General features: G+C 44.1%; 11 protein-coding genes across 11 annotated transcripts; 6 read left to right on the top strand and 5 right to left on the bottom strand.

Annotated features, from left to right (window-relative positions):
* Positions 1-156: 156 nt before the first annotated feature.
* Positions 157-1,200, top strand: PHO23 (LALA0S09e05182g1_1; the record flags this gene model as incomplete). The annotated part of the gene is made up of 1 exon (XM_022770817.1): positions 157-1,200. The coding sequence occupies one exon, from the start codon at positions 157-159 to the stop codon at positions 1,198-1,200; it is 1,044 nt and encodes a 347-aa protein (XP_022630120.1).
* Positions 1,201-1,805: 605 nt separating this feature from the next.
* On the top strand, positions 1,806-2,912 carry RAS2 (LALA0S09e05160g1_1; the record flags this gene model as incomplete). Its single annotated transcript, XM_022770816.1, has 2 exons — positions 1,806-1,820; positions 2,100-2,912. The coding sequence occupies 2 exons, from the start codon at positions 1,806-1,808 to the stop codon at positions 2,910-2,912; spliced, it is 828 nt and encodes a 275-aa protein (XP_022630119.1).
* A 483-nt stretch (positions 2,913-3,395) lies between these two features.
* On the bottom strand, positions 3,396-3,776 carry OST2 (LALA0S09e05138g1_1; the record flags this gene model as incomplete). The annotated part of the gene is made up of 1 exon (XM_022770815.1): positions 3,396-3,776. One exon carries the CDS (start codon positions 3,774-3,776, stop codon positions 3,396-3,398), a length of 381 nt encoding a protein of 126 aa, XP_022630118.1.
* A 1,259-nt stretch (positions 3,777-5,035) lies between these two features.
* On the top strand, positions 5,036-5,641 carry OCA1 (LALA0S09e05116g1_1; the record flags this gene model as incomplete). Its single annotated transcript, XM_022770814.1, has 1 exon — positions 5,036-5,641. One exon carries the CDS (start codon positions 5,036-5,038, stop codon positions 5,639-5,641), a length of 606 nt encoding a protein of 201 aa, XP_022630117.1.
* Positions 5,642-6,651: 1,010 nt separating this feature from the next.
* On the top strand, positions 6,652-7,074 carry PIN2 (LALA0S09e05094g1_1; the record flags this gene model as incomplete). Its single annotated transcript, XM_022770813.1, has 1 exon — positions 6,652-7,074. One exon carries the CDS (start codon positions 6,652-6,654, stop codon positions 7,072-7,074), a length of 423 nt encoding a protein of 140 aa, XP_022630116.1.
* An 827-nt stretch (positions 7,075-7,901) lies between these two features.
* On the bottom strand, positions 7,902-8,588 carry MIC27 (LALA0S09e05072g1_1; the record flags this gene model as incomplete). The annotated part of the gene is made up of 1 exon (XM_022770812.1): positions 7,902-8,588. One exon carries the CDS (start codon positions 8,586-8,588, stop codon positions 7,902-7,904), a length of 687 nt encoding a protein of 228 aa, XP_022630115.1.
* A 695-nt stretch (positions 8,589-9,283) lies between these two features.
* Positions 9,284-11,467, bottom strand: AVT4 (LALA0S09e05050g1_1; the record flags this gene model as incomplete). The annotated part of the gene is made up of 1 exon (XM_022770811.1): positions 9,284-11,467. The coding sequence occupies one exon, from the start codon at positions 11,465-11,467 to the stop codon at positions 9,284-9,286; it is 2,184 nt and encodes a 727-aa protein (XP_022630114.1).
* A 1,098-nt stretch (positions 11,468-12,565) lies between these two features.
* On the top strand, positions 12,566-13,021 carry FCY1 (LALA0S09e05028g1_1; the record flags this gene model as incomplete). Its single annotated transcript, XM_022770809.1, has 1 exon — positions 12,566-13,021. One exon carries the CDS (start codon positions 12,566-12,568, stop codon positions 13,019-13,021), a length of 456 nt encoding a protein of 151 aa, XP_022630113.1.
* A 93-nt stretch (positions 13,022-13,114) lies between these two features.
* On the bottom strand, positions 13,115-17,542 carry POL1 (LALA0S09e05006g1_1; the record flags this gene model as incomplete). The annotated part of the gene is made up of 1 exon (XM_022770808.1): positions 13,115-17,542. One exon carries the CDS (start codon positions 17,540-17,542, stop codon positions 13,115-13,117), a length of 4,428 nt encoding a protein of 1,475 aa, XP_022630112.1.
* A 336-nt stretch (positions 17,543-17,878) lies between these two features.
* Positions 17,879-18,679, top strand: VAM3 (LALA0S09e04984g1_1; the record flags this gene model as incomplete). Its single annotated transcript, XM_022770807.1, has 1 exon — positions 17,879-18,679. One exon carries the CDS (start codon positions 17,879-17,881, stop codon positions 18,677-18,679), a length of 801 nt encoding a protein of 266 aa, XP_022630111.1.
* Positions 18,680-18,744: 65 nt separating this feature from the next.
* On the bottom strand, positions 18,745-20,523 carry MET4 (LALA0S09e04962g1_1; the record flags this gene model as incomplete). Its single annotated transcript, XM_022770806.1, has 1 exon — positions 18,745-20,523. The coding sequence occupies one exon, from the start codon at positions 20,521-20,523 to the stop codon at positions 18,745-18,747; it is 1,779 nt and encodes a 592-aa protein (XP_022630110.1).
* Between the last annotated feature and the right edge of the window lie 1,213 nt (positions 20,524-21,736).

The raw sequence follows: 21,736 nt of genomic DNA, 5'->3' as shown, positions 1-21,736 counted from the left end.
CGACACAGATTACGTAAGTTGCTTTTTTAAGCGATGTCCCTAATATACTTAACTCATCATGTAGATATAAAATAGTACCGGATGCATCGATCGTCGAACGTCTGTTGTCATTGGTGGTTCCATCATTATTTGACTGGTGTTTAGCGAGCTGCAATCATGGCAGCGCCTGCTAATCTTTATCCCGGGCTGAACGAAGTCAGCGACGTTCTTGAAGAGATGCCCTTGGAGGTTTCTCGTTATATGACGCTGCTACGCGAAATCGATGCCAAGTGCATACACACCGTTCCGGAGCTAAATGGCACCATCGAACGGTTTTTGGACGAGAAATCGGGTGAAGGATCCTTGCAAGACATGAATGGGCTGTTTCAGGAGCTGATGCCGTCGTTAGAAGAAAAAATGCACGTTTCTGCCCTGGCATATGAATCGCTCAGTAGGCTCACTGCACGGTTGGAACTGGCGTACGAAGTGGCTATCAAAAACACAGAAATCCCACCAAAAATCAGACTCGGCAACGACGACCATCCGGCGATGCATCTTCATCACGAACTTATGGCCAAAATCGACTCCAAGACTAACAGCAAGTCGTCACAAGCGTTGAAAAGCGAGTCTCGGCGTGAGGCCATGGCTGCTCGAAGAACAGGACCCCAGGGCGCGGTTCCGCATTCGGAAAGTGGATTTGGAGGTCCTGGGGGTGTAAATAGCGCAGACAACATCACTGACGGAAACGCTGGTAACAATAGCCCAGGCCCACACTACGAGGCCTCGGGGGCTTCCGACGGGCGTAAAAAGCGGGCTATCGGTAACGCTGGCACTAGTAATAGCGCTGCCGGCGCTGCTTCGGCTACTGGCGCGGGCCAACATAATCAGCATCAGCACCAGCACCAGCACCATCACGGTCACTTCAGCGGTGCCAATCAGGCCTCTACATCGCAGCAGGGTCTTTCACGCAACGCTGGCGGCGGAGCGGGTTCATCGGACCTCAAACGACGCAAACGAAAGCCCAACACCAAGGACGATTACCCTCAGAGGTCCAAGACTAACGAGTATGGGGAAGCTCTCTACTGCTACTGTAATCAAGTGGCATATGGCGAGATGGTTGGCTGTGACGGTGATAATTGCATACTCGAGTGGTTTCATTTGCCCTGCATCGGTCTCGAGACCTTACCCAAGGGGAAATGGTATTGCAACGATTGCAAATGAGAAAAATGGACTGAAAGCAATCAAAAGCACTGGAAAAGTGAAAGTTCACATTTGCAGCAGGAGTGCTTAAGAAAATTTATGCAAAAGTTCGATCTGGGGCCAAGTCCGAACTCTCATGCCAAAAATAAGAATATCAGACAAAAAATGACCCAATTTTATCGATTTTTTTTCACATTTCAGTTACCGAAACTGACTAAAAAGTGACTTGGCACACTGTAGATCGATTAAGAATGGTTTCAAGAACGATTGAGCTGCTATATGCTGATAAAAAAACTCCAAACGTGGAAATTCAATGGACACCCATTTTTTGGCTTGAAGTTCCGAAAATATTGGGAATTTGGTTCTTCAAACTCTCACTTAGCATTTGAAGAGTCATCTTACGGCACTAGAACTAAACCAGCTCACAAGATCCGATTTATCTCGTCCACAGGATAGGCTGTTGTCGAGTTCCTCTACATCGTTACGTGCAAAGTGACTCCTTGTTGAAATATTTTAAAATAATCACTGTCTCAAGGACCAGTTCGAAATCAATAATACAACATTCGCAACGGTTTTTCGATATTTCGATATTTTGGATCGTTTCAGAGAAGTAACTGACACTCAATATGTCACTCAGTAAGGTATGTTGATGTTTGCTGCAAAGAATTAGGTTGATAGTGCATTTCCTGGGGTTTTCAACGCCACTGTTTTGCGTAAAATTGGTAGATTTTCGATGATGAATTATAGTTTCGTTCGGGTCATGTTCTGGATTGCGCTTGGAAACAGTTTAGCGTTTGAAAGGTTGTAGAAACAATCGAGCAGGCTGATAGCTCTAATTCTAAACGTTCTGCAGAACCCGGAGACTCTCTACCACTCCTGTTCTTTGTTTCCCTAAATTAAAACTAACCAGAAGTCCGCAGAACAATATTAGGGAGTTCAAACTCGTCGTTGTTGGTGGCGGTGGTGTGGGTAAATCTGCACTTACCATCCAATTGATTCAATCACATTTTGTGGATGAATATGATCCGACTATTGAGGATTCATACCGCAAACAGGTGGTGATAGACGACAAAGTTTCGATTTTGGATATCCTGGACACAGCTGGCCAAGAGGAGTACTCCGCAATGCGGGAACAATACATGCGTACTGGAGAAGGATTCCTATTGGTTTATTCAGTCACGTCACGGACGTCGTTCGATGAACTGATGACGTATTATCAACAGATTCTAAGAGTCAAAGACGCAGATTATGTGCCGGTATTCCTAGTCGGAAACAAAAGCGATTTGGAAGATGAACGCCAAGTGTCGTACGAAGAAGGTGTCAGCCTTGCCAAACAGTTCAGTGCTCCGTTCATGGAAACCTCTGCAAAACAGGCCATTAATGTAGAAGAGTCTTTTTACGGTCTTGTGCGGCTGGTTAGAGACAATGGAGGGGTTTACAACGTAGCTGAAAAGGAGGAGTTGGAGAAAAAATTTCGTCAACAAAGTAACAGTGCTGTTGGAGAAGGGATCACAACAAATGGAACCGCTTCAGGCTCTACTGAGACCGACGAGGACCCAACCAGCGGAAGAGCACCTGTTGCAGGTGCCAATGGTACCCCTGATACTACCAATCGTGGAGTCAATGGAAGCGCAACTGATGGCCAACGTAGGGCTGCTCAGGGCCGTGTGGAGACAAGACAGGATAAGACCAAGACCAAAGAGAAGTCGGGCGGGTGTTGCATTATAGCTTAAAAAGAATTAGTCAGAAAAGAATGTAGCGGTAAAATAGTCGAAAAAAGTGTACAATTAGAAGTATATGAGAGGAATGACGAGATGGATGGCTGAAAGATTCGATGAGGATGAGGTTGAGGGCCATATCGAAGGGCCTTTTCACGTCTTCCATTTATGGAAGAAATCAGGTTCGTAATGCAAACTCACCTTGGAACTTCGATACATCACCAATATTTACTCTCAAGCCCTGATATATCATTTAAAGTTTCAACCTGAGGACCGATGCGTATTTTCCGATTTTACTAATTGCAACAGTGATGTATCCTTTTCTTATTAGGCGACTTACACTGTAAAGCTAGAAAGGGGAAAAATGTGACGTTAGAGTGCCCCACCTACGGGGTGCAGTATACTAGAAGTTCGACGCAAACAATTCTAACGAGATACAGCGCCGATTCTGTAGTCCTTGTACCCAAATAAACTTTTGAAAATGCTCGATGTCTCAATTCAATTAACAAAATGCAAGCTCAAAAAGTGCAAAACGAGACTTCCACCCACAAATTCCACAAATGCGCGATCACGGCTAACTCCAGGGAATGGTTCCACCCATTGCATACGCAAACTGACCAGAAGAACAAATTGGCCTACACAGGCACAAAAACCGGCCAAAAATGCATTCAAAGGAAAGCTGTCACCGATAATACACGCAAACAGAAATTGGACAATGCCTGCTGCGACTAGGACTACCAGGAAACTATCAATCAGCCGCAGGTGCAGGTTTCCAGAAACTTGCTTGTAGTAAGCGTTCCAGCTAGCCGAAAACGTCTCTGAAAACTTTGAGCTTGAGCCTGAAGCCTCAGCTTTCCGTTTGGCTATTTTACTCACCATAATCTGGATGTCGGCAGTTGAATTGAGAAGCAAACTGGATGGAACAAGTTTATTGTACGTTAGCACTTGGGTATACATTTATATCATCTTTCATAAATAGCTTTGATTTAGCTGCTATGAGAAACATCGCGTTGTACGATCCTGTAAAGATTGTAGTTTGTAGAGAACAGTTTGTCTGTGTAATAGCACTAAGAACATTGATCTTGAAGTCACAAGGTCTGTTTAGTCTGGGAGGGTTTCGTGAACATACAATTGGTTGATTCGTGGCTTACTTTGATGAGAAAAGTCCAGTCACGTGATATGCGATGCCAGTAACATTTTATGTCGAGTTTCTTGTCAACAAAAGGTTCCGAACACATTTATATTCACTAGAGGTATCTCCCCAAGACCGGTAGTCTCTAAAATCGTCGTTTATCATCACCGGATCACTGATTTACTTTCAAAAATTATTTACATTAAGGTGTTCTTCAAATATTTGAAATCGAGCGGTATTGAGGATGCTCGACAACGTTGCTGACATTAAGAGGAGCGATGAGTCTTCTGTGAGGCAGATATCCCCCGCTTTGTGTGATGACAAAAAACCGGAACACAGTAGCTCATGCTAAGAAAGCGTGTCTTTGGACAACTGATCAGAATAATAAAGGACTGGCTTTCAACGGCAAATGAATCGATAACTTACATTTTGAAATACCGGAAGGGAACATAACATTCACTGTCCTGATGTTTCTTGAAATTAAACTTAAAACTTCGATTCACTACGAGCAAATTTCGAATTTCGGCTCTTACAAGCGAGCCCAAAAAAAGAAGACATCCAACACATCGCTTGTCGAGCTTCGCATCTGCGAAGGCCGATCAACGGTTGCATTACTTCGTCAACCATCGTGCTATCATCATTGTTGATATCACTTTCTACCAGCCCGTCGCTGTCATTGTTATTGATTATCACGTGACTCAAACTAAAAAATACTTGAAATACTATGAAGATGGCGTCTTCAACGTTTGGTACCAGGCTCTGAAATCTTTCCAGTTTTTGAACGCTCTCACAAGCCTCGTCTTAGTGCTATTCAAAGCCATTTGCTCTTTCTTCTATAAACGTGGCCCAAATTCCAATTCGTATCACGTGAAACATGAATTATTACTATAACAGCTCAAACCACCAGTTGTATATCCAAACCATGACTTTCGACTTCAACGCCCTCAGGTATCGCCTTATTATCATACGCTACGCTTCTTGAGTCTTCTTTTGTTCAGCTTTGAACATGGACACCAATGAAGAAGAAGACCATCCATACATTAACGAAGAAACTGAGGTCGGACATGGCGTGGTTCAAGTAAAGCGAGCACCAGTACAGCGAATTGTTCCGCCCTTGAATTTTTGTCCTGTGGAAAGATATCTGTACCGTTCAGGACAGCCTTCGCCGGTAAATTTTCCCTTTTTGCTCGACTTGCAGCTGAAAACCATCATCTGGCTTGCCAATGAGGAACCACAGGACACTTTGTTGGAATTCTGCGATGCACATTCCGTGCAACTGCAGTTTGCTACAATAAATCCAGAGGGTGGTGAAGATGATAATCCATGGGATGGCCTAACGGAACACAGCATTGTAGCAGCACTAGAAACTATAGTAAAAGCTCAAAACTACCCTCTGCTGGTCTGTTGCGGGATGGGACGTCACAGAACAGGAACGGTAATCGGATGTTTGCGTCGAATAATGAACTGGAATCTAGCTTCTGTGTCTGAAGAGTATCGAAGATTCACGGGCAGCAGAGGTGGGCGAATTCTAGTGGAATTGTTGATCGAAGCATTTGACACTGATTTGGTCAAGATAGATCGTGCACAGGCTCCACAATGGCTGAATACATGAAGAGACGCGGTATTTTTTTGCAGGGTTGAAATTGTGATGTTTCGTGTTCTTGTTGTAAACAGATGGAAATGGCTTGTTTGTTTGAGCAACCTTTCTTCATAACGGTCAATACAGAATTGTCTCGTCGTTGGCCGCTGGACAGAATTTTGAATGTAATAAGAAAACTACAGTTCTAGCCGCTCTAAACAAAACGGGAAACATCTATGTGTGCCATTGGCTGCACCCGAGGATTTTCCTAGCATCAAAGCGAATACTTTACAGCAGCGAGTGTTCAGGACAATTTGATACTGAAACGTCCGACAAGTAACCATGGATCAACTTTTAATGACTCACAGCGTCAGAGATTGGCTCTGACTCCTGACCAGAACGACGTGCTTCGAATCGTTCTGGAGCATCAATTTTTGTCGGGCAAGCTGGTCAAGTCAAACAATTTTCCGATTTCCGCAAAATCGCTAGCTTGAAGTTTCAAGGGATTCTCGTTAACGTAAACCCAAAATACAATCCACAAATATGTTGGCCTTACTTCGGGGACGTCGTCTTCGGAGAAATGCCTACAAAAATTTGAGTTGCACTCAATCCTCGATTGAATCTGGCAACGGTGGCAGAAAAGTCTCCAAGTTCAAGCCCAAATGTCAATCGGATTGCTAAACCCGAACCCAAAATCCTCAAGATGAGTCTAGATACTTTGATGTCAATTGGAGCTACAGTGTCAGCAGAAAACTAAATAACTGCGTCAGTAACGTATTTTTCTACTTTTTTTTGGAACAGAAGCATGAAAACACGGCATCCATACCCAATGACTTGACAAGGATTTTCTGGACTATTCACACGATCAAATGGCAAGTCGCCAGCCATCTACACCTTCTATCTGGCAACTTCAAGATTCAACTAGTCAAATCTTGTTACGTACGCTATGATGCTGATTGTTTAAGTGTTCAAGGTTCACCAAACTTTACTCTGAGCAAAGCTCTAAACTCACCCTCTGAGGGTCGTTTTGCGTCTGTAAAGGAATGGCCATAGGCTATCATGTATCTGGCGAGCTTGTAAGTCGTAATGTCTCATGGTTTCCCTCACTGAGCAACAAAACATGGAAAATTTTGGCTATAGTGGGCATCGTGCTAGCCTGTATAATAGGGTTATGGATTCTAGGCTCTTTAGTGCGATGTTGTGTGCATGGAGTTGGAGGGTTCTATGAATTTTGTTTTTTCTGCTCTCCACGCACAAAACAACGCCGTTCTGTTCAACGACCTGTTCCACCATCAGCACCTTACAGCGCCCCTATGGTCATCTACCAGCCGATCGTGGAGCCTAAAAGCACATATTACCATGAGATGCATTACGATTTGGAGTCTCAGAAACCTCCTCTTGCCACACGAGAGGAAAGGTACGAATTTGGGGACTACCCTAACCACAGTTCGAGGCCCAGATACTGAATATACGTTTAAAAGAGGTTATTGTAAGTTTGTTTGACCCGCTGACAGCAACAAGGCCTGGAACTTGAGTATGTCGCTGTCGTAACGTACCTGAAGACTATTGATGATTTTAAGCTGACGCTGATAGCACAACTAGAGCTCATACAGCTTATAAAAAGATCGAATTCATGAATACCTCTTTCCACTCCTGAATGCTGCCATTGAGAAATTGTGAAAGGTCGTTTCTCGTGTGTTGCGGCTGTGAGATTCGTGCTTACCATTTTCAGCATTTGTAGCGATTGGGAATTCATTCCTTCCGGTTGTCACCAAGCCTGTTTTCTGGAGTCACAAATAGACCTCACGAAGATTAAACTTCATTTGACTTCAAATGTCCATTATTCGTCACACCAAGGGCGATTAGGCGTAATATGATGCCTCGAGTTCTCTTATCCTAGCTTCAAGAAGACTCAGCACTTCAATCTATTCGGGGTTTTCAGTCTTCAGTCATGAAACAAGCCGCAAGTAACAAGGAAATGCGCAGTTCACATTCAGTAGATTATTGCGCGATGACATGCTGTGCTCGATTTCTGAGTGAGCGGTCTCACTTATTCGAACAAAAAGCCTGCTATAAAATTTGGCAGACAACGTCCAGTTCTCTCACCAGAATAAAACTCCCAAGCGATTAAACGTCCAAAGACTTGCTTATGAGCCGAACAGTACCATGCCATGCTTCTTAATGCTTGTTTATGCTTTTTTTTTTTTGACGTTATTTCTACATAATTTGAATATTCACAACTGGAATGACTTGTTTCTTAAACCAAATACTCTGTTCCCTCTTGTTTACGATTCTAAGGCTTGTTGTTTTGCCTATTGATGAGGAATTTGCGGGCACTGTGAATCTTTTCTTGCAAGAATTGGTCCAAATCGTCGTTAAGTTCTCTCCATTTTTTTCCCAGACCTTCTGTGTGCAATGAATCCCAAAATTGGTGATATTGTGAGACCCATTCTTCCGGTAAAACATCTCTTTCTACTGAACGCAAGCTATGTGACCATGTCACAGGAGTGAGTTGAGAAAATGTCACACCTGCTAGTGTCCAGGGCAGAACGATTCTACTTGGAATACTCGTTAACAAACGGCTGGTGAAGGAAGCGGAAGCTCCCCAGTTCCTGGGATTACTGAGCACTCTCCCACTGAAAAAGGCACCCAAAGCCAGCACACTGGTGGGAACTAACAATTCCGCGTTTTCGTATTTGTCTGTCAAGACCTGTTCAGAAACATGTTTTCTGAGGCTTTCGTACTCGTTTGCCACAGCACTTTTCTGTGTTTCTAGCTCAGACTTGTAAATCTGGTACTTGTGAACCACACTACCACGCCAATTCCCGAATAACTCATCCAAAGTCTTCGAATTGTAGATGTTATTGCCTGTCGATAAAGTCGTTGTTGTAAGGTCTGTGGGGGTCACAACATCGGGCACCAAAGGTACCTCCATCGATTTCGGAGTACCGGCATCTTTGCCGTAGAAATTGTGAGACATCCGGACGCCGTAGATGCTTGGTCAATGCCAAAATCGTTAGCTCAAGAGTTTTAAACCAGTGCTCTTCAGTTGGCCAATTTTCAGTATATATCAATGGTCACATGACTATTGATAATAATGAGAAGCAAGTACAGTGAACCAAAAGGATGGCTCTGATTGAGCGAACTACACACTTGTCTACCTAGATTATTGGTCAGGAAAAGTCTCCATAATTTTCGAGACCATTTGGCTCCTCTTACGCGATTCATTTTGGGGATACCAACCTCGAGCCAAAAAATTCGTGAAGTTCAGAATAAAATGACAGTTGATTTGATAAAAGATTAATTATGCTCTATATTGGGGCCAGATAGTATACGTAGAGCCGTGCCTTCTTCTGTGCGCCTAGATATGCTTTGGAGTGTGATGTCAACCATGTCATTCCTTATCACTTTGTAACAGTGGTGTCGTCAGAGCACGTGATTAGCGACGGGAAATTATTCTATCGGAAGTAAGCAGTTCGGAAAAGAAGCATTCGCCAGCTTACTGACAAGTTTCAGCCCTCAAGCTCTTTTCTCAATTGTCCCCAAAAATTGATAGTTATCAGTCGGTTTCTAGGTTCTCCTTTTTTGGTTACATGCTGAAGTCAAAGAGTTTATTTTATGCGATTGTAGATTGATACTAGCGCATACCTCTGCGCTGGGTACCCAGTTCTTTCCTCATGTCATGATGCTCTGGTACGACGTATATATCATACCAACGAGTCCAAACACGATTAGAGTGTAGTCAAGCAAAACTGGCCACTTTTGCCAGAATCTCTTGGCATTTTGGCATTTGGGTTTGCTGCAGCTTCTTAGGTGGAGAAGCGGTGGGTAGATATAGACCAGTGGAATGCATGCAAACGATCCGACAATTGAGACAAATTGATCAAGATTGTCAGCGCCGCAGTAAGCGGCCATTATAGTGGCCGCTACAATAATTGATCGCACTGAGTTTTTCAGCCACTTTACACGCCAATCAAGCTTACCCGAGTTCTGTTTGTACTGAACATTTGTCCGGTCATTATTTCTGACGTAGATCTTGGTGAATTTGGGGAATACTTTGCTCTCCACAATTGCGAATGCCGGAAATAGCTGTAAAGGCGTGGATAGCATTATCGCTAAACAGTAGAAAAATTGAATCAAGTTCACCAAAATGCTGTCTTGAGGCAAATTTAGCAAGATAACAGTTTGGATGTCTTTGCCGTAACTGAGGTACCCCAAAGTCGCAACCGTCAAGAAAAGAACCGTCGCGGTGATAATTACCGAACCCAAAACCATAGGGAACTTTTCAGGATGCTTCATCGAACTCTGCACAGGAATGATTAGTCCGATCCCTTCAAAGGCAAAAATGGCGGTTCCCGCGAAAAGCGTCCACCGATTGGGATCAAATATCATAGTAATGCCGTCCGCAGGTTTGCAACCGAGATCGACGAAGAGATGCTTACCGGTCAGTCCTATGACAATCAAAATCCCTCCCATGACAAAAAAATTGGCCGCCAAAGACGGCAGTGATAATTTGGATATGCTTCTGATGAATGACAGAGGCACAAATATTATCAGCTGAAGCATCAGCAAATGTAAGATGGTGACCTGCGGCCAATGGAATACGCTGTCAATGAATGACAACAAATTTTTGGCTGTGAATATGATATAAGCACCCGAAAAACCAAGTTGGGTTAACACCAAGGACAGAAGAATGATAAACTTCATCCACGGGCCATATAAAGATTGTCCGATGTCACCGAAAGATGCAACTCTGGCAGCCACTTTGGATTGGATCAAAATGTAATAGCACCAAAATGAGTAGCACCCAAAAAACGTCAGCATTACCGCAGAAAATATCAAGCCGCCGTTTGCAAATGCCGCTGGGAGGAACAAAACACCCGTTCCGATGAAGGACTTTATCATGAGAAGAAATGCTTTTGCAGTAGACGTTGTTCCTTTCGTAGATTCTGGGGCAAGCCTCTTGGGAGAAGCTTCGTTTTCTCCTCTTACCAACAAGGGGCTTCGTTCATCTATATCAAGAGGACCAGACTTATCGTCTGGATACAAGTCATCTTTAAACGTTTCACCGGCAAAGTGACCGTACACGTAGAGAAACTCCAGAAAATTTCTTGTGAGAAAAGGAACTTTGTCCATATTATTGGGATCAGTTCCTTGAGATTCAATGTCGTCTGAAAGATAAGTTCCGTTCTCGCTTCCAATCGACGGCTTGCTATCCTTGCAATTTTTGTGTTGCTGAACAATAAACTCACGACGGAATCCACCTGGCACATTTAGAGCACTAGCGGTGGTTCCAGGCCTTGAATCCTGATCATTGATATCGAGATCACTTGCAGAAAGCGTTTTTTTCAGAGTTTTACTCGCTGAAGTCATACGGTAAAGCTCTCGAGTGATGTGGCCGCCTTGGCTTTCCAGATTTAGGTCCCGTTCTGGAATTTCAGGAGTTTCCTGTGAATCTATAGTATCGATGAGGGGACTTTCTTCACCTTGCGCTGGATGATCTGAGCTTGTGGAGCCGGTTTCTACTTTCCGTGGTAGCATGTAGTCATTTAGATAGTTAGCACGCAGACTATTAATGATCTCCTCTTGTTGGTCTCGTTTTCTGGTCCTAAAGTTTGGGGACCCTGCATCAATAAGGACTCTTGATTCCATACTACTCCCCGGCCTGGGACTTTGTCCGGTACTGTCGAGTTTTAAAGCGAGACCTACATCTCTAGAAATCTTCGAAGACCTTCTGCTAACAATAGACTCAGATAATAGCAGAATTGATTGTCTCCTTCGATGGTCTTGTTGTTGTGGGATGCTGATATTTGTTGATAAGGTACCAACATGGCTATTTGGTCCAAAACTTCCTGCCATTAGACTTTTAGACCCAAGAGTGGCTGGATAGCAAGCTGGTGACGTTCGCTTGATCCAGTGGGTAGCTGATCGCTATCTGAACCTTGATCCTCAGAGTTACAAGACTTATCAAAGAGGTTCTACTTATATAAATGATTCTCGAGGAGGATATAAGTATTGTAGCCAAGTGTCAGGTATATAACAAATGATAAATCCCGAACTCCGAGAGATGCTCTAGATGGTTAAAGACTGTCTGCAGTTGAGTTGAGAATGCCAGTGACGCGTTCTTTCATGAAAGTTTTGGCCCATGCAACTGTTTTGTCGAGATCACCATTTTATGGCTTATGCTGATGATAAGTAAAGGAACGAAGACGGAATTCTGCTAGAGGCCTGTGCAATGTCGTGGTTCTGCTAAAAAGAGTCGGGAGGCTCACCATTGAGTCGACAGGAGTAGACTGGAAGGGTCTTTTCTCAAAGCCCGTGTTTGCCTTGGGACAAAACTGACGGAATTCAATAATGACTTCGTTCGGTGTTTCAATCGTTTTGACTTGGACAGAAAGTTTGTTCGAAATTTGTGCATGCTCGCAAGATCCTGGGTGCAAATATACAATGGTTCATGTCTCTTTATCGTGAATATACTTAGGGTTTTTCCGGACACGACAAAAAATTGACCTTATAAAGTCCCTTGGCAACGTTAAGTCCCCCCTCCCAATTAAGTCTAGTGCCAAATGGAACAGCATTAAACCGGCTAGGGCATTCAGCAGTTATATTGCTGTACTTCGTTTGACGATTTCATACAGCTGTCATCGATGCTTGTTTCAACATATACTGCAAGCCAGGAAACAAAAATTAGATCTGAACTCGGTACTTGCCAATTGCAAAAGGTGACTCTTAATACAAGAGCTTTCTCGCATGTGCTCCGTCTGCAACATCATGTACCTCACTCGGCGGTTCACATGAACACTTGTGACAGCGTCAGGAAAGAAAGGAATGATGTCTCCTTTTGATCCGCCAGCCTACGAGCTGCTAAAATTTGTACATTGAATTGTTCTCATCAGTCGAGATGAGCGGCGCGTCTGTTCGAATTCGAACCATATTAACGCAGCAATGGGTGTGAACATGGAACAATGGGATTCACTTGGCATGAAAGTAGCGTATCAAGAAGCCGTGAAAGGTTTTGAAGAGGGCGGTGTGCCTATCGGTGGATGCTTGATCGATGATAAAGGGAATATTCTTGGCTCCGGACACAATATGCGATTCCAGAAAGGTAGCGCAACTCTGCATGGTGAAATTTCCACTCTTGAGAATTGTGGACGTTTGAAAGGTTCAGTTTATAAGAACTGCACTTTGTACACGACTCTATCGCCTTGCGATATGTGCACTGGCGCCATCTTGTTGTATGGAATCCCACGGTGTGTCGTGGGTGAAAACATCAATTTCAAGGGCGACGGTGAGCAGTACCTTGCAGAACGCGGGTGTGAAGTGCGTGTCGTGGACGATGCGAAATGCAAAACTATCATGAAGCAGTTCATTGACGAAAGACCACAAGATTGGTTCGAGGACATCGGCGAATGAGGCCCACCGCGCCCAAGAGTAATCAGTTGAGTTAATGATACAGCTTAATAGATGTTACTTCGTGCCAGTTTCAATCGCAGCGTTTATCAATATTCACTCAGGGTTCATAAAGTCAAAGATTGAGCCCATGTCAACAAAACTACGTGCGCAGTTGCTCAAGTATTTTTGAACCACGGACTCCATTGTTTGGAACAATTCTCGGTTTTGCTCGCCCAGCGCTAGGACCTGTGATGTAGGTATTTTCTTCTCGGCTGCTTCCGGGTCGTCTGGTCGGTAAAGTGGCTTTAACAACTCTCTCTTGTTTTTGTCAACGTTGAAAAGCGAAGCAAAGTAGTGGAGCTGGTTGTATAGTTGTTTGTCTGTGTAACAATAACCCATAACTCCCATGCAATCCTCGTTCAAACACCTTTTACCGAAAACCGAGATCTGTCGCGTAACTACTCCGCAAGTGCTATCGTCGCACTTCAAGTAGCCTGTGTAGTACCTCGAAATGTGCATGCGGATGTCACTTTCGAATTGTGAACTTAGCTGGATAGGTGAAAATTGGTGGTTGCAACGAGCACATTGCAACCCACTGAAAGTCATCTGATAGTACTTCGAGGCCACAATTCCGCCAAAAGGAAACTTTTGATCGCAACCTGGACACTTCAGTGTCAACGAAGTAACTTCTTTGAACCTTTCCTCATCAGAAAGAGCACTATCCAGCGGTTGCAAATTATCTCCACTGTTGCCATTCAGCTCACCATTTACCCCTGCGCGGTTGAGATATTTCCTGCTGTCAAGTCCCAGAGATTGAGTGAGTCTTACGATGTCAAAACTCTCAATACGCTCAAGTAATCGCTCCACCGGCGAGAAAATCTGTTTCTCCAAATAGTATTGTGGGTCGGGTCGCAAATTATTGCTCTTCACCATCACCTCGTTCAGTACCCGCGCCCGCTCAGCAGGGGAAAGCTGAGCATCACCATCGCTCGTGTCTTCCTGTTTTGTGATGACAAAGGTAATGACACTTCCTGCTTTCACTACGCGTCCATTCTCTCTCATTCGAAGCGCCACCTGTACAGCCGGCATGTTTTTACCACCGGGGTAAGCTTTAGGATCTTTTGACAACCTTGTGTTGATTTTGTACTTGTCAACACGAATTGAATTAGCATCAATCTGATTCCTTATTCCTTCAAGATATTCATACACGTCCAATAATGCTGTCTCCGGATCTTTGTCAGATAGAATTGTCTCTAGAACGTGAACAGAAACTTCTTTAGACAGAGGGCAAAACTCACGACGCCGCATGTCCAAGCCCTTCACTTCTAGAGTAGTTTGTTCTTTGCCCATTTTGTTAAAAGAAACCGTTAAAGCGGCGTACTTCTTCTTGGCATGCAACAGCAGTTTCTTGAAAACATTATCTATGTCGATCTCCAATAATCGGTATCGTTCATTGACCATTCTTTTGAAACTATCTCCGATTTTCACAGCGTCTGCGTAGACATCGGAGCCTGTGTCAATCATTACCGAATCTGTGTCACCATATATTACAGCCAGTGCCATACTTTCCGCGAGCTGTCTCGTATTCATCAAAATTTCCCTTCCCTTGTTGGTGACCAGCATAGCCAGTGGCTTGGCGTAAAACCTACTGTTCACGTAGCCAAGGCACCCGTACATGGAATTTGCTGTTAATTTTAGCGCCTGTTGCCTAATATCACACTGAACACGTTTGTGAGGGTCGGTTTCAGCCTTTAAAATCTTCTTAACCTCTTTCCTTCTATCAACCAAATTGGCTAGCAGCCGCGGCAGAACGCCTTGTTTGCTCTGTCCATCCGGCACGTTCGGTAGCTCTTCAATATTATTGGGATCCCGGTCCACAGTGGTGAAGCAAATATTGAATTCCTGGATAATGGAAGGATAAAGAGAGTTGAAATCCATCACTAGAACGTAGTTCTTATGCAGACCCTTTTCGGGTTCGAACACCAACCCACCTTGATATTTGCTTTTTTTCGAACTCACTTGCAGTTCTTCAGCATCCTCTCCTGCCTCTTCGCGCAACCTCTGTTGACGCTGATTTCTAGTTTGCCTTGTCTCCTTGTCGGGAACAATGTAGTTATTACGTGCGAACTCGTGCAGTAAAATGTACTCGTTTCTACCTGCTCTAGTACCACCAAGCGTTTGAGACCAGGCATTTCCTGCCAGCGTTGTCAATTGTTTTGTAAGTGACAGTATTTGTATTCTAAATGCGATTTCGGCGGAAATGTTAGCGGCAGATACATTTTCTTGGAGAGCGAAAACCATCGAGTTAACATCACTTTGATATTGTGGGTTTTGAAAGTTCACATCTACCGTTTTGTGTTCTTTTTGGCAGGTAACTTGGAACATTTCGGATAAATCCCAACTTTGGCATTTGGGAGTCAACGACTGACCCATCTCGTTTGAAATATCACAGAGTAAGCGGCCTGCAAACAAATCGCGGATGTAAAATTGGTTCATGCTTGGATTTCTCCCAAATTTTTCAGGCCACGATTTTCTAACACGGCGCCCAAGGCAGCTGAATGTAGGAATTTTCAGTTCCAGGCATCTATGCGAAATAATATCCAAAGAAGTGTTTTCCAGTCTGTGACCGATTATTACATCAGGATCAGAAGACCTCATCATTGCGCAGAAGCAGCTCAACAGTGCCTTTTCGTTATTGAACAATCTTAGCTGGCCTTGCAAAGACTTGTTTCCAAGGTGCATCAATCCAGTGGGGAAGCTGGATCCCATCGGCGGCCGCACCAAAGTAGATATAGAGTTTGGAGCTAAATCCTCTGGTATAGGTACGTCCTGGGGCAGATTCTCGTAGTGCGACAAAGTGATGCTAACAACCTCCTGCTTATTTTCCTTTGCGTTCATAACACTCTGTACCGCAATAGCGACACAGTTTAGGTTAGGTGCATTTTTGTCTGCCAATGGTGTGATCAGAGAAGGAACGGAAATTTGGACTTCTAACGAACAGTTGGATGCATTAGAAAGGGCGGAAAAATCCCCATTTTTTACTTCGAGCCAGCAGGGTCCCATAATTTTTCTTTGAATAACAAAACTTTCGAAGATATTGGTATTGCCGCCGAAAACGTGAAAGAAAGTGTCACCCTCAAGATCACTAGGAATTATAACGCCTTTGCTTTTAGGAGTTTGGTAAGGCAGCAAAACTTTCAGGTATTCACATTCATGGGGAATATTCGGTAGCTCGAAAGCGTATTTTTTCTTCTCCGGCTTAGCTCGAATGTTGTCAAGTCCATATTTCTCTAGTAGCAAAGGAACTATCTCATCATGAATTTCTAAAGCTGTTTTGCCCTCTCTTGGTAAAAAATAAAGCTCTCTGTGAAGATTCTTAATCTGTATCATGGCAGATATGGACTCATTCGCGTGTGTAACACTTTTTCCGAAAAGCAGGAGTGTATTGTCTACTTCAGCGTAATCCATCCAAAATAAATTGAAGGAGTTAGATGAGGGATCGATGATGTCGTCGCGGGTGTATTTTTTAGCAAGTGAGTGCGATGTACTGGGCCGAGAGTCATCGGCGCGAGACTGGCTCGAAGCTGCCGGCGTCCCCGGGGCGGTCATGAAAGGAGAGGAAGGCACGTTAGAGCTTGTATTAAAATTAGCTCTTTTCGCAGCTGCAGCGTTCCTAATCGTTCTTCTACTGAATTGGATTTCCTCTTCATCGCTTTCTTCCTCTTCCGCATCCTGCTGGTGGTTGGTCACACTCTTGCCGGTATCGTCGACTGACTCCACAACCAAAACGTTTTTCGTCTTGAGCATCGTTGGAGAACTTTGAACATCATCGATCATTGCTTGCAATTCGGTATCGTCAACTAGTTGAGATTTCACGTTCATAGATCTAAGCGGGGATGAGTTATCAGTGGCATTTGAGTATTCGGATTTTTCAAACTTGGGCCTTTTTACTGTAGGATGATTTGACGATGCCACAATTGTTCTCTTGACAGTGGAATTAGGAGAGCCACTTGCCGCGACCGTTTGCTTCAGGGCGATTTTTCCCGCCGCACTAGCGTCTTTGACGTTTTCGAACTCTAACAAAATGTCGTCAAACTCGTCAGCCGCGAACTTCTTCGAGGCTCCCTTCTGGAAAGCCGTTTTTTTTGGTTTTTTCACCTGTTGTTGTGCCGTAATCATGGCAGAAATGGCTCCCTTTTCTGATTTGTCACCCCCCTTGGTTCGTTTATTTGATCGATGTCCTAACTTCGCGTTGGTGCCATCATCTTCGTCTTCGGATGAATAGTATTCCTTCTGACGATATCGATCGTCCCATTCATCTACACCACGATCCACGTAGCCCACCCCATCGTCGTCCACCACAAAGTCATCCTTTAACAGTTCCTCACGCTTTCGGCTGCGAAACTCGTCCTCATCTATAAGATCGTACACTTTTGAATCGTCCAGATCCTCGTCCGCTTCGTACAGTTCCTTGGATGACGATTTGTTTTGACGCACTCTTTGAAGCCGTTTGAGTGTTTCTAGCCTACTCTTGGAGCTCATTCTTGACCCTTTATATAGCGTTCTTGACTAGCTCTTGATATAAGCTTGAATTCAAGGTCGAGTGAGGTAGTTCTTTAAGTTAAAACTGTTCGCCACGCGTAACCAGTTTTTTTCTTATATCATCACATTATCATCAACTTTACGCGACCTACGCTTAATTTGATGAAATTTGTGTGAAAGAAAGGGAAAACAGGTTCACATTCGAAAAACGGTGAGAAAGAGCCTTGATATTTGCAAATCAGTCCTGTAGCTTCTGGAACGCAAATAAAACTTTATTTGAAAACCCAAACGCTGGTTTTTTAGCGAAATTTGGTTCGTTTTTGACTGACTTCGGCAATGTCATTCGCTGATTACATGTCAAAACCTACAACGGCAGGAAGCCAACAAGACGGGACTTTGAATAAGCATTTCGCAGACTTTGCAAGCCATATCAACCATCTGCAAAAAAAAAGTCAACTTTTGGGCACAAAACGGGACTCACAGGACCTTCGTTACTCTATTGAGACGGAGATTATTCCACAATGCGAAACACTGAGGGACGAAATCGAGGGATCACTCAAAACCAAAACATCAAACGGGAAACTGGCGTCTGATTTCGCCGGATTGAAAGACGAGCTTTTGCTCAGTAAAAGACATTATTATGGGAAGAAGTCACGACATCCTATCCAAGCTAAACCCGCACGCACAAACTCTGCGTCCAAAGATTCGGGCTACATATCGATGCCTATGGCAGAAGATACAGACAAAACACCGCTTCTGCAACGACAGAATCACAACCAGCGTCTTGAAGTGCAGCAGCAGGTGCAGTCTCAAACTCAAACTCAATTGCCAGAAGATGAGCTGAATTTCCACACTCTCATTCAACAAGAGAGATCTGAGGAGATCGGACGAATACACTCAGCAGTCCAAGAGGTAAACGCCATTTTCCATCAGCTAGGGTCCTTAGTACGAGAGCAGGGTGAGGATATTGACACAATCGATAACAACATATCGGGTCTATCAGGAAATTTACAGCGAGCCAACGAACAGCTGGGTAAAGCAGAACGGTCGCAACGCAAAAGAAACAGATGTGGCATAATATTTTTAGTCGTGATCGTTGTGGTTGTACTGATAGTCATTCTGGCAGTTCTAGGATAACTGTGGACCGCAAGCGATTGCGTAAACGTCACTGATTAACTTCTACATCAAGGTACATATGTAACTTAATCCAGTCTTGGATCCTCTTTCTTGACCGGTCCGTGACTGTTGTCTTCTTTTATTTTGCGAAGAAGCTCGCGTCGGACGTTTTCCACTTCTTTTACTCCCGACAATTCTCCTCTTTCAGTTACCAAGTTTTTCAGGAGTCTGTTTTCCATTTCGAGAGTCTGAATTCTCTGCTGCAGGTTCAGAGCCAGTTCACTGAGCTCCTGAATCGATCCTTCCATCTCCTGTTCCTTAAACTTGCGTTTAGGATGGGTCTTGGTACGTTTTTCTGTAAGGCTAGAACTGCTATCGCTTCGTTCGCCATTTAAATATTTTGTGATCCTCTGCTCTTGTTCCGGGCCAACAGAAGCTTTATCCACAACGGAATTTTTTTTGGGTTGTCGAGGCGTTTGACTTGTGGAAATCTCGCGATTTACTCCGTTTTCGAGAAAACTGACATTATGTTTGCCGCCATCTGAATTGAAAAAATTGCGGAGGAGATTATCAGCAGGGTTTTCGAGTTTCCTTTGGTTTACAGAGGAAGTAGGGCTAGCTTTAGCAGCAGACTCGGCCCGCGTGCTTACTGCTGTAGAAAGCTCATTCATCTGCACAGGTTGGTCATCACTGGTGAGAAACGGCAGCAGAAAATTGGCACCAACTTCGTTCGAAAGTAAATTTCTTATGGTGGAGAGCGAAAGGTCATTTGTGAAGTCAGAGTTATTGTTCAGCTGATGGTAAGCCATTATTGCAGCAATAGAATCGATTTCTTCCGACTGCAATCCAGCAGCTGTTAAAGCAGTTCGAGCTCCTTTCGGTACTCTGGCCTTCGGTAGCAAAGTTAAAAGAGTCCGCGTCGGTATAGACGAATAGTTGGGCATGTGAATGTGGGAAGGTACCTTGGGTTGCGGTGAAGGTTCTCTTTGATTCTCTGTTGGGAACGGATTACTTTGACGATAAAGCCGTGGTGAAAATGAAGGCGTATTTGAACTATTCGAGAGCATTTCAACGGTTTGAGGATTAGAGTCCGAGAGAAGATTGTTGAGAGGTGAGTTAACGTAAGAAAGTCCTTGTTGTCGGTTCTGGTGGGAGGGGTTCTCAGTTATGTCAACATTTGTGAATCCGCCATGATCATCGGCAGGAGACCTTGTAGTTTCGCGCTGACGGTTTTTAGACGAAAATCGGAGCCTTGTATCATGCTGCGACGCCAAGAAATTGTTGCGTCGCTGTGACAAGAACTTGGAGCTCCGATTTTGGAACGACGACAAGTCTGACGACGCATCGGGTCTACGAAGGTCATTTTCACCGTTTGTGAGGCCATGCTGATAAGAGTTAGCGCCTAATGCAGATGCCGCTGCAGAAGCAGACGACGAAGCTTCCGGTGTCCGGTCTGCGTCGTTCTCATGAGAAAAACGATCGAAGGGACTATTGCGATTTTGAGCGTTATTATCATTATTTCTGCGGTCGTTGTCGTCATCGCCGTCACCCTCGTCAACCGGTTTGTCCTCATCTGGAAAAATGAAAGTTTCGTCTGCAAACGCACTAAGCTCGGCAGCCAGACGCTCGTCGAGACCCAGGCCAGCGCTTGGGACGTCTGAACCGTGTGCTGGACCGCCAAAAGAAGCCAGGTCGCCTTCAAAATCGGGCATAAAATTGTCAACGTACGCCAGTTGCTCCAGCAAAATATTGGGCGTTACATTCGAGTCTCCCGGGTGCAATTGAAGCGGATTATCAGGGCCTCTAAAAACATCCTTCTCTTCACCGAAAAGATTGTTAAACTCCTCATTTTTGTCAAAATTCATGGTTGAAAAACCAGACTCCCTGGTGACAGTCGAACCAGTGCAAAAATGCGAATCTTGTTCCCTCGTTGCAAATGCCGCTAAAGAAACCAAATTAAGAGCTGTTGCTGCCGAAAGAGATTACTTTTGACAGGTTGATCTTCATTTCAACTTCAAATAAGTCAAGATGAGCTATGAAAAACCAGGCTACTACCAAATATGAACCCCAGCAGGTGACCTCTGAACATTGATTTCGACGTAGCGAAAAATCCGGTCACGTGTATAGGGGAGACGCCACACTTTTGTTTGCGAAAAAGCGATGACTTTTTACCCTCTTTGATCACGTGACCTAGCTACTGGGTGAAAAAACGCCGATTTCCGATTTCGGAACAGTACTCGTGGTAAAACGTGACCAGGTACTCAAAAGGGATTTTCCTGTCCACACTGTAATCGGAGGCAAAAAGTCCAGGAGGTGAAGCTTCACTTAGTTCAGTATCGTGTCCCAAAGTCGTTGATATATGGTGAGTCATGACTCTCTTCTCACTGGTGTATGTCGCTTGCGATTTGTGCATAATGAGCGATAATGATTCTGTCTTTTTAGGGAAAAAAGGTGTTCATCTATAAGCCAGAATCATTGTTGAGAAACTGGAAAGGGTCTCGATAACTTGGGCTGTGGTATGGTGTTGACTTGTGGCAGTAGGAACCAGTCATAGAGGTCCTTCGATGTCTCTGCAACTTTCTGTGTGCGCTTCCCAATAGTGGTGTGTAGAAATTAAAGTTTTGTAAGAGCCCCTTATTAGACTATTTAGCCGCCATCGTTGGGTCACGTGTTTCTTGTTAAGGCCCTCATTCTTGTCAAGACCCGCTTGAGAGTACTAGTTGAAGCCGAAAGTTAGGGCAAATGCGCTAGAATCAAGGCTATTACTTCCTGACGACAGTTACAAGATCTAGCAAGTTTTGAGTGTATTTGTACTAATTGAGATTTTGAGCCTGTCCGGTTCAATTTTGTCGGTCACGATTAGGCTTTCCAATGGCTCATCAGCAAACCTTCAGAAAATAACACTGGAATCGTAATATTTGTCAATGTATTGTTCATCAACGCATCGTTAGCATCTGATCAAGTGAGCAGGACGCAAATCATTGTAATACGTCAAGCAGGGCACATTATACCCGGTAGAGAAGCTCATACGTTGTGTTGTTGATCCCTGATGAATCCACTATAACGCTCTTCTGGTAA

The sequence above is a fragment of the Lachancea lanzarotensis genome, scaffold LALA0S09 (assembly GCF_000938715.1).
Source record: "Lachancea lanzarotensis genome assembly LALA0, scaffold LALA0S09, whole genome shotgun sequence".
NCBI lineage: Eukaryota > Fungi > Ascomycota > Saccharomycetes > Saccharomycetales > Saccharomycetaceae > Lachancea > Lachancea lanzarotensis.
Note: the sequence above shows the minus strand (reverse complement) of the source record. Positions and strands in the feature narration are given on the sequence as shown.